Below are 11565 nucleotides of genomic sequence, written 5' to 3'. Positions count from 1 at the left end.
GACTTTAGAGGTCCATGGATTTCTTTTTTTTTTCATGCACTTTTAGAATTCAGTAAATCAGATATGAAAAACTGCTTACTCAATGAGATAAAATCCAGGCAGACAATTATTCTGAGCCTAGAAACACACTTATTTTCATTAAAAAAAATACAGTCTCTTGACAGCATTTGGATGGATTGAATCTACTCTATATTGTTTGTTTACATTAATATTAAAAGAAATTGCTGGACTGACAAGAAAACATATTTTAAGCTACAATGCTCAGCAGTCAAGAAAACAAAGAAAATAGTTGGGATTCATTTTCACAGCATGACTATAGAAAAAGCTTTGGCTAGCCTTTGACCTCATGCTGATAGTACTGTATATTCTAAATGTATCAAAGTATAAGAGAAAGTGTGAATGATTAAAGCCCAACTCAAGGCAATGATTTCCCAGTGTCATCCCCTGCTGAGGGGACAGAGGATCGTGGGGCCGACGGATCCCTTCCTGAGTCTCCGGAGCCATCCCTGGGCACGCAGAGCAGCCCGGATCTGTCCGTGGATCGTCCGGCCCGCATGTCGGCTGACACTGAATAGCAGGGGGGATCGGGCCCAGTCCGAGTTGCGGCCTGACCCTGAGGCCTCGGTGGATGCCTCAATGTCTCCGGATGATCCATCCTTGATGCCCTGGACGGGACCACATAGGGGTGATAGGCCCCGGGGGTCCTCCCCTGCATCCCCTAGCCTGCACAGAAGGGAGTCCTGGTCTCCCCCGTCAGAGAGGGCCCCTGACCTGCAACGCTCCTCCAGACCCCCCAGAGAGGGTTCCAGTGGGCCCCTATTGCTGTCTCCTGGCGCAGCACCCCCCTCCTCAGCAGCAGAAGGGGGGAAGGGTGATCATAAGACTGAAGCCTCCATGCTATACCTTCGCCAGAAATACTATGAGAAGGGCAATAAGGCCCACACTCTTCTGGCTCGCAAGCTAGGGGCTGAGGCCAACCTAAAAGGGGTTTCTGCTGTGCGTGATGCCAGTGGCACGCTACACCACCACCCCCAAAAAATAGCGGACATTTTTCAGGGTTTCTATGAATCCTTATATAATATCCCTGATGGCGCCTTCACTACTGGTGACGAGACCATGGCCTCGCGCATTGGGGAATATCTTAGCTTTTGTGACTTGCCTGTGCTCTCTCCAGAGGATCGTGCTAGCTTGAATGCCCCGCTGGAGGTAGACGAGGTCCAGAAAGTCATCGCCTCCCTCCCCACGGGCAAGTCACCGGGCCCAGACGGCTTTACTTACCTATACTATAAGACCTACTCTCATTTGCTTTCCCCATACTTGGCGAGACTTTACAATCAATTTCTGGAAGGTCGGCCTGTCTGGTTACAAACTGAACCTGAGTAAGACGGAGGCGATGCCCTTAAATCTTCCCCCCTCCAACTTGACGTTACTCCGATCCACATACCCCTATAGGTGGACGACGAAAGTTAAAATACCTAGGAATATACTTGACCCCCAAAATACACATGTTATATAACGTCAATTACAAACTGTTGTTTGTTTCCCTAAGAGCCCTCTTACAAAAATGGAGCCCATACAACCTCTCACTCACGGGGAAAATAGCTGCCATTAAAATGACCTTACTTCCGAAAATACTTTACTATTTTAACAGGTTGCCGATCCGCGTTCCGATCTCGGATCTTAAATCCCTACAAAGACGGATCCTGTACTTTATATGGGGGGGTGGACGCCATAGGGTCTCCCAACAAATACTCTGTGCCCACAAGCACCGGGGTGGCTTGGCGCTACCCAATGTGGCTCACTATTTTGCAGCGGCCCAATTGCGGGCTGTACCTTTTTGGAGCGCTGAGTCCCCCCCTGCGGTGTGGGTTGAGATCGAAAGCCTGTGGCTAGCACCGACTCACCTTAACTCCCTCCTGTGGGCAGCGCCAGTGCCTCTCCCACCATCTTCCCTATTGACATCCATGCTCTGTACCAGAAGTCTCTGGCTCAAATTTAGATTTACATTCAGCTTATCAACCCCACAGTCGGCCATGGCTTCCTTTTTGTATACCCCAGCCCTCCCAGCCAGTCTGGAGCAGAGATGGGCGTTGCCCTGGGCAGAGAAGCACCTATTCCGTTACAGGGACATTATAGACCGTAGATCGGGGGTCCTATACTCCTTCCCAGCCCTTCGAGAGAAACACCAACTTTCCTCCAACACCCTTTTTGCGTACCTCCAGGTTACACATTATGCCCAGTCCATAACCAAGTCCCAGGCATTCTCGAAATGCACCCCATTTGAGTTACTATGCGAGGGACCGCCTTCCTCCAGGGGCTTGATTTCCGCTATATATGGGATGCTGGGTGAGGGTTTCCGTTCCATGTCTTCCTTCTTCCAGGGAACTACCCTGGCCACCTCTTTTTGTTTGTCTTCTAGGCTAGCTTGGCCTAGCCCATGCGTGGCACCAGAAAACGCTCTTTTCAGTATTATAACACAGTAGTCTACCTCCTACCCGTTCTACTGCTAAACTTAGGTAATGTGTGGGAAATGGGTGTATACCTATAATGTTTTGCATTTTTTCTTCATAGGTACAGTATTACTTGCTAGCTAGTTTGTTTTCCACTCATGAAGGTTACATGTCTTTCCCCTGGATAAGGACTTGACTCTGCAAGGGATTCAACTATGCACAGTTGGCTGCTATGTAATGTTTACATGGATATGGTCCGCATGTTATACTGGTCATTGTTTCATATTTTCTGTCTTTTTGTCATCTCTGTAAATCTTACGTAACAAAAAAAGTTAATAAAAATTGTCAATTTGAAAAAAAAATGCAGGATCAGCAAGTTCTGGTTTATGTCTGTTTGTCAAGCTTGCCATAGATTTACAGGTGTCCCCCTAAGAGTGACAGGTGGGGAAATAGCTGCTACGTGTGCCCTATCTGATGGTACTCACAAAAGCAAAGCATTGACTAGGAATGACTGATAAAGAGTATTGCCATTGATCAGAAGCACTAAAGGATGCACTTAAACAACGTGGAACCCACCCAAGCATTATATGGGTGCTAGATGGAGGCAGAATGGAGGCTAAACTGTATATGTTAGATCAAGTGTCCTGTCAATATCTCCAATAGACTTCTGGTCTTTGGAACAACAAATAATTTTAAAGAAATGGTGGAAGGGGACACAGGATATTGGCCATAGAATCACTATTGACATGAGGATCCATAACAGGCTTTTAGTCTTCTTTGCTAGTAGTTACCCTACTCCTTACTAAGAAAGCAGAAACAAGCTTTACTATATATGATGTGTTTTAATTCACATCAAGATAATTTATATATGTAGAATAACTCAAAGGTCAACTAAATTGGAACAAATACAAATCTGTAACCACTCAGAGGCCTGTGAATTCAGAAGAATACCGTGACCTTCTTAATCACTGTACTGATTTAATATACTGAACATATGGTACATAGCATGACATGGCTATCTGAAACACAGGTAGATCATCAACTAACAACACAAGAGTGGGAAGCAGGTGTTTCTTCCTACAGTGTATCAAATTCTGCTGATTAGAGGACAGAAAAAATGTACTAAGTCATATGGCTCACTAAACTGAGACCTAAGGAAAATGCTATCTTTCTACTGCACTAACATAAGTCCAGGCTACATTGTCAGTTCGCATTAATTCTACTGTCCCATTCACTCCAGTAGCTGTCCTTGCAGCCACACAGTAGGGCTATCGACATGTATAGCAACACTTCTTATTTTCTAAAAGCATGAGAGGCAACATAGATGCTCAGCGTTATTGTAGAACATGTGTGATGCTCTAGTAAGTAGAACTATGCTACAAGACAAATAAATTACTCTTTATAGACACTACCATCGAGCACAACAAAAATCCTATACATTATTCAAAATAATGCAGACATCAATATAACCACAGAAAACACAGAGGTATAAAACAAGTCAAGTGATGCCCCTGACAAGATTGTTTTATTGTAAAAAACAATGTTAACCCCAAATAAAGAGAGATTGAAGCTCTGATGATTCCCATCATCCAATCATGTGCAAGCAAAAAAAATCTTTTTTTTTAATTTGTAGCGTACATTTTCCCCAAATTCACTAAGGTGAGTGAAAATTCCTTGCCAAAGCGAAAACTCAATTTGCAAAGTGAACATGCTCTACCTCTTTTGTAAATCAACCCTAATGTCAAGTACATATAAAAGTTCAGGCATATATTTAAATGTAACATTAACAGGAGTCCCACAATTAAGACATACCTTAATGAAGTAAATGTTCCATTCTCTAAATGTCTTATAGATGAGTGCTAATCATTCAGGGCCTTGCTGCAAAACTGCAGCAACATGCAGCAAAGTTCTTGAAGTGATCCAACTCTCTGAGGGAAAGATGAACATTAATATGGGACTGCCTAGACCAGTGGTGGCGAACCTTGGCACCCCAGCTGTTTTGGAACTACAAGTCCCATGGGGCATTGCAGGGCTCTGACAGCCGCAGACATAACTCCCAGAGGCAGATGCATGTTGGGATTTGTAGTTTTGCCACAGCTGGAGTGCCAAGGTTCGCCACCGCTGGCCTAGACTGTGTGGATATTATGTGACTGAGAGGTAATTTCACCAGCAGCAAAGTAAAATGCATCAAAAATATTCTGAATCACAGAAAAAATATGGTAACCATATATAATAAACTTTCTATGCATCTGAGAAGAGTAGCATATACATCATCCACCCAATAAGCAATTGATATACTTTATAGAGAATGTTCATCCATAAATTCAGACAATCAAATTATCAGTGAAGCAAAGAGATCTTTGTTGCACCCAGATTCAATTAGTGTTAAGTCATATCCCTGCAGCCATCAAAATATATTAACTCAGACACACTAGTCCTCAACAGACATATGGATATATTTGTACCTTAAGGGATTATATGACCTTGGGTATACAATTTCTTGGAATCTTTATTTGTAATTACTACTTTTTGACCACTGTGTTCCTGTAGTTCAATCAGTTGGATGTCCTTATGTGGGTATACTATTTTGTTGTTGTTTTATAATATACTTACCTTGTGGTGTATTTACATATTATAGATTGGGAGGTTATAATAGTTTTGTCTATATATTTTGGATTATATGGAAGTTCTGTGACCCCTTGTGGGAAGATGTGGCATACTTATATCCAGAGCCAAAGAAAATATCACAGCTCCAATTCCTTAGCCACCATCAGGACTCCCCAAGTGCTGGTCCAAATAGGTGCGTCTCCAACTTGGAATGTAGTAGTGTACGAACAGACCGCACTATCCAGAGAATTCCAATACTTCAGACTTTATTGAAATTCACAGCAAATCCAGTATAACAGGTCCTCTATGAATAAGCCTACGGGTGAAACACGTGAGAAGTTGTAGTTGGTTGGGGGTGTCCAGTGCTGACATTTGTTGCTTTATACACTTTTATTCACTGTTAAACTGGATTTGCTGTGAATTTCAATAAAGTCTGAAGTATTGGAATTCTCTGGATAGTGCGGCCTGTTTGTACACTAATACTTATATCCAGGTGTGCTGTTCCTTGGTCTCTGTCTCTGTCTCAGCATGCGACACATATGTGGTGATGTCATAAGTAGTGACAACATAACATGTGCAGAGAGGCGGAGACACGTGAAACTGGAACTGGGCATGCCTCATGGCATGGGAGGCTGTAGGGGTCCCATTTTGTCCCATCTGTCCATAACTGGAGATCATGAGCTACAGAATATAGCTACCTCTGACAAAGCCAGGAAATGCTGACAAAACCGGTCAGACACTTCATATGCATCTGCTATTTGTGGCTCTAAAGTTACCCTGGGAACTTTGTATATATTTGATCTGTGACCACACTGACTGATGGGGTGGTGGAAATTGTGAGTGCATGTTGATATAAGCTTTGGTATCATTAAAATCTCACTCTTACAACAGTAGAGACTTTGCAGTTGCCATATAAAGTTGTTTCCATTTTGGAAATGGAGTGATGTGTATGAGTTCCACATTACCACTGTGGATGATATCTGTTGTCTCAGACCATGGGAGAACTGAAGTATACACTTTTACTGTGATACTTATGATATTTGTACCACTTTTGGTGGAGTGACTTCACCTAATTTCATATCTTAATGACAGGACTACTGTCTCTGTACATATATTCTTTGCAAAGAGAGTGCTTACACTGAGAACATGGATACAGAGTGTATTTGATACAGGATTCATGGCATCTGTGTAGAGGAAATATTCTTACAGGGCTATTCACAAAAGGGTGAAGAGTTTGGAGAAGGCATGAGAAGTGAACAATTTAGGACAACATAGTTGTACTGGAAAGTGAGCTGAATTGGAGAATTTTTCCAAATCAGCTATTTTGGCCTAGATTGTTCACCCTTTTGTGAATAACCCTGGTAGACATCCATTGCGGACCAGTGGCTGGAATACACCTTTTGACCAGTGGTTGGCTGCAGGGATACATATTTTGACCTAGATAGATAGATAGATAGATAGATAGATAGATAGATAGATAGATAGATAGATAGATAGATAGATATATGGGTCAGTTCATGTGAACAGTCCCAACTTTTTTCTGGGCCATGTGCAAGAACCATGTACACCTCCTGCATATGACAAATTGCTCATGTCAGAAGTGGGGGGCACTAGTGTTAAGGAGAGATCTCCCTTTTTTGGGGGTGGATAGTGGTTGTTTTTTTTTTTTTTTTAATAGGGTATCATGTATGGTATTTTATTACACTTGTGTGCAATAACACAATGTTGAAGGGGACATATCTTTTCTGTAATTTTACTGTTTTCTATATTATTTTGGGTAATATATAAGATTTGGTTGCAGTCTGTTGTAGTTTATAACACATTTTTCTGGTAACACTAGTTATTGCTTACTTTAGACTTTGGTCCAGTTAAGGGTTTGTAGGCCATTAATTTATATCGATCTATATTTATATAGTAGGAGACTGCATTATTCTTGCAATATCAGCAGTTGGTTTTACGTCTTACATCAACACTTTAATATTAACATATATTCCAATTTTAACAGAAAATATTCAGCAGTCCAGTTGTAATTCCCATCTGCTGGTTTTGGCTTCCTTAAAAATTTTTATGATGAGTAAATAGAAGCTCGTAAAATATTATGAATTACATTTTAATGGGAATAAGCAATCTATTCAGGAAAAAGTTATTCCCTCTATAAAAAAATATAAATCTGTTTTATTTTAGATTTTTAGTACAATTTCCAAAACAATTCTCATTTAAGCTGCACATAAGGTGAACAGCCAAATATATTTACTAAAAGCTAAGTATCATACCTTAAAAGGATGGTTCCTTTCGGCAATGGGGCTAATTGGAAGTGAAGCTGTGCTACTTGCTGGGCTCATCTCAGTACTCTGTAAGCGAAATAGACAAAACAGGTGTTAACTCTTTTAATATAAACATCAAAAAGAAGAGGTGAGGCAGAAGAGATAGATTACTGTTCAGATGCTTGCACAAACAGAACCTTAGATCAAATTTATATCAGTATATTGTGGTTTTACAGCTTTTATTTGGTTGGTGTACATGTTATAGTGCCATTCAGTCAAACAAATGCTAAGGTCTTTTGACAGGTTGTCTACTTGTTCCTAGGAGGATTGAGATAGCAGCAAAACCAAAAGATAAAGTTGTCTATAACGTACAAATGTGTTAATGTGACAGCAAGTTGACATGACTAATGTGAAGAATAAGAAGTTCTATCTGAGGGAAAATCCACCAATATAAAACTATGTGACCTGCAACGGCTGGTTGCAAACAAGTATACGCACATATGGTTTTATGAATGCCAAAAAAGTAAAAACTACCACACTTGTAGAATAAAAAAGGCAAAAAAATGGGTAAACAGAACACTGCATGCAGTCCAATTAAACATTTGCTCACATTGCGCTTCTTCATAGTTCAATCTTAAACAGACATGTGCAGTTCAAGCTAAGCATATAACCCTATACGGCTTAAGATGTAGAAGGTAGTGGGGCAACAGAGACCTTTGCAATTCTGACTGAGTATATAACCATATAAAGCTTGAGAGGTAAAAGTGGGTGGGGCATCCGAAATTTGACAGAAAGATTCAAGAGCTGAAAAGATTCAAGAACAAATATTTACTAAGCAAAATGGAAGTGTCTATTATTCAAGCAAGGTTAAATGGCTATGATTTCTGTACCGAGAGAGAGAGAGATACGTAGGAGTCTTAAATGAAGGAACATTTCATCCTCAGTGTATCAAGAATGTTGATAGAACTAGAGAAATATAAGAAAAAAAATAAACGGTTTTCCTTGGAGCTGAGGAAAAAAGTGTCCAACCTTTTAAGACACTAGCAAAAACAGGTGGTTTGCTTAACTTTTTAGGTTTAACAGTGTCCAAATTTTCTGAGTGCGGCAGAATAAGTCAATTGTCTATGGTTTTCTACTATTCCCTGTCCCTCAATGCATGATAAAGAAAAAAAGAATTCCTGGAATTCCACTTAATTGACACAACAAAGTGGAGGAACCTGAGCCAGCCAAGACAATCATATATATCTCCTATACAATAACCTGCTATATTCCTCTGATGAAGGGCATACAATATCAAAATATCACAAACATATCATTCCTACTACACAACACCTGTGTTATCAGAGCCTATAGCCAAATTCATTAGACTGTACAGTATACTTACAATATAAAAAAGTGTATTCATTCCAAACTGCAACTATTATGTAAAAAAAAAAAAAAAACAAGACAGTCTTAGATCCGGCTACACATAGCCTAAGAATCTGTTTGGGTTATGAATGTTGAGATGGTGGTAGCATTATAAATATCCGGATATTGGATTGATATGCACTTTTAATGTGTGAGACATTGGGAAAAGCGGATTATCCTAAGCATTCTAACCATTTTTGAATGTTTAGTGTACCAATTGAATGTTGGCTATCAGAAGTAGACTCTTTGGATACTTTATGTTGGTACACTAGTGATACAAAGAGATAGCCCGGATTCCTGTAGTTAGATTCTTTTAATTGAGTTTTTTTTTAAATCTATCAGTCTTTTTTTTGTAATAATAGTTGCAGTTTGGAATTAATAAACTTTTTAATATTGTAAGTATACTGTACAGTCTAATGAATTTGGCTATACGGCTCTATTAACACAGGTTTTGTGTGGTAGGAACCAAATTTTTGCGACACTAGTTCCACTTGATTGTCAGGATTAAAGTTGGACCACCTTGCAGCTGTGCTCCCTGAACAAAAATAAAAACAGTATTTTGAAATGTACCCTTTATTATTTTATTTTTAAGCCAAACAAAAGAAAATCAATGTCCTGTATCATACAGGGCAAACAAATGCACTGAAAAAAAGTCCTTTACAGATCAGCTGTGCTAGCGAGAACGTATTTACACCTATAAGTTTATTTAGTTTGTTATAGAAACACAAATACAAAATGAAAGTTAAAGCTGCTCAGCAGGCAGTCTGTGTCCCCTGAGTTATTTTAAATGCAACATTTGCATGCCTGACTAGAGTGTGCTTTTTACCGATCTGTTGTGAAGTGATTTGGGTAATCAAGATGATGCCAGTATTTTTTATGTATTTATCATAACATTAATATAAACATTTATATATTTCACGTGTGTGTCATGTTTGGTATACAGTATATGATCCAGTCAACATTTCAATAACCCCATCATCTTGTATTCCTGCAACATTCTATAGTCAAAAATAATTCAACTGGACAAACTGCAAAGTGCAAATTGAAAACAAAAGCCTAACTAGAATAGGAAAGGATATAAAGGACATAACAGAATCAGTGTAGGTCATCCATTATTTTAATATATAATTAGACAACATATTCACTGCATTATTACTGCACGATAGGAGTTGTAGTTTAATAGCCTCTGTAGAGCTACAGGTTACTCTTGTGTCCTATATTTATTTCTATTAGTAGAATTCATGACATTTCTACAACTTCTGTTGATTGTTACTTTCATGCATGCATATACTGCAACTCTGTCAATTGCTTTGGCCAAAATCACCTGAATGTGCCTGACAAAATGACTGTTGACAGCTGTCATCAATTTGATCCATTTCTAAGGAAATTTGCAAGTTAGTTACACATCGATATTTCCCAAAATGACAGATACACATCAAGTTCAGAAAATGGTTTACTCCCTTGACTTCCAAAGAATGCAGCATTTTCATAATTTTTATTTTGGATTTTGCAGGGTAAAAAAATAAGAAAACTTAGTGTCATTCCAGTACATAGAACAATATTATTATTTCTCCCCTTCTAAATATGCAAAGCGTTCAAAGCACAGCATCCTTAATTATGCAGCACTATGCAGCTGGGCAGACTACCTATTGTATCTCATTTAGAAACTTGTGCTAGTTTAATGAGTACCAGTAAAAATAATTTCAGTTCATGCTGTGCTAGTGCTACACTATGTTATCTCTTGTCCAATGCGGAGTCTGTTTTCTTTGGTTTTCAATGAGGAATACATTTGATGGATGCCAGAACCATACTGCAGTGAAACTGAAATCCTTCATTTACCCTTGAGTTTGGACTACAATGTTTCAAGCATACTGTATATTAAAAACAAGTTTGTATATTTATCATCAGTATTAGTGGCATATGCTAGTAAACAAAAAAGTGTTGGGTGAAACATGGCTACTTTGGTGTACATGGCTTGGCCGAATGTACTCTGATGGACCTTGGGTATTCTAGAGCTGTACCCACTTCTAAATGACCTATACTGTCCTTACACTATACCCTGATTCAGACCCAACATTGTAGCCCAGTGGTTCAACTCCAGACCTCGAGGGGCACTTACAAAGCATGCTTCCTCATCTATTTAGTAGGGGCAAGACTGCATTAGTCAGCAGCTTGTACATGAACATTTCCTCCTTTGTCTGTGAGCCTGAAAAACAGTTAGTAGCCCTAAAGAACTGGAAATGAGTTCCACTTGCAATTTATACCCTCCAATAAATTAATAAAGGAATGAATGGAAAACTCAGGAGGCAAACCTGGCCTACTGTGTACACTTAATGCTTCTATATACATACAACTGGCAGGGGATTGAGCCAATTGGGTTAGTTACATGCACAAATAATAAAGCAGATAAGCTAGTTTACAGGTTAAATAAGCTGCTTTGAGAAAAATTTAAAGGATAATTAAAGCCTCGTATGTTTTTGCATATATCTACTGCTAGCAAGCAGTAGATATATGCAAAAGCATAAAACAAGTTTAAAAAGGGTTAAAACGTACCCGTGTCTCCTCCACACGCTCCCGTTTAAAGGTCTGAAGATTCATGCACAGTACAGATCTTTGGCCGGGAGAAGAGGAGAGACACAATGTAAGTTCATGTAGCAGCGTGCACCCGCACGAACAGGAAGTGCCAGGAAGAGGAGTCAGCGCTTGATCAGAGACCGGCACCAGCATTAGAGGGACTCCTGAAAACTACAGGGAAGAAAAAGATGATCAGATTAAAAGGAATCACTTAAGGTAAGTCCTTACACTAGCATCGGGGGGGGGGGGGGGTGTGTCTTTTT

General features: G+C 39.7%; 1 protein-coding gene across 1 annotated transcript in view; it reads right to left on the bottom strand.

Annotated features, from left to right (window-relative positions):
• Window positions 1-11565, bottom strand: part of CCSER1 (coiled-coil serine rich protein 1) — a 629863-nt gene that overhangs the window by 61387 nt on the left and 556911 nt on the right. The window contains exon 7 of the mRNA XM_018553277.1: window positions 7331-7408. Within this exon, the coding sequence (XP_018408779.1) occupies window positions 7331-7408 (78 nt within the window). The remainder of the gene's footprint in view (window positions 1-7330; window positions 7409-11565) is intronic.

The sequence above is a fragment of the Nanorana parkeri genome, unplaced genomic scaffold (assembly GCF_000935625.1).
Source record: "Nanorana parkeri isolate BGI_ZX_2015 unplaced genomic scaffold, ASM93562v1 scaffold115, whole genome shotgun sequence".
NCBI classification, from domain to species: domain Eukaryota; kingdom Metazoa; phylum Chordata; class Amphibia; order Anura; family Dicroglossidae; genus Nanorana; species Nanorana parkeri.
Note: the sequence above shows the minus strand (reverse complement) of the source record. Positions and strands in the feature narration are given on the sequence as shown.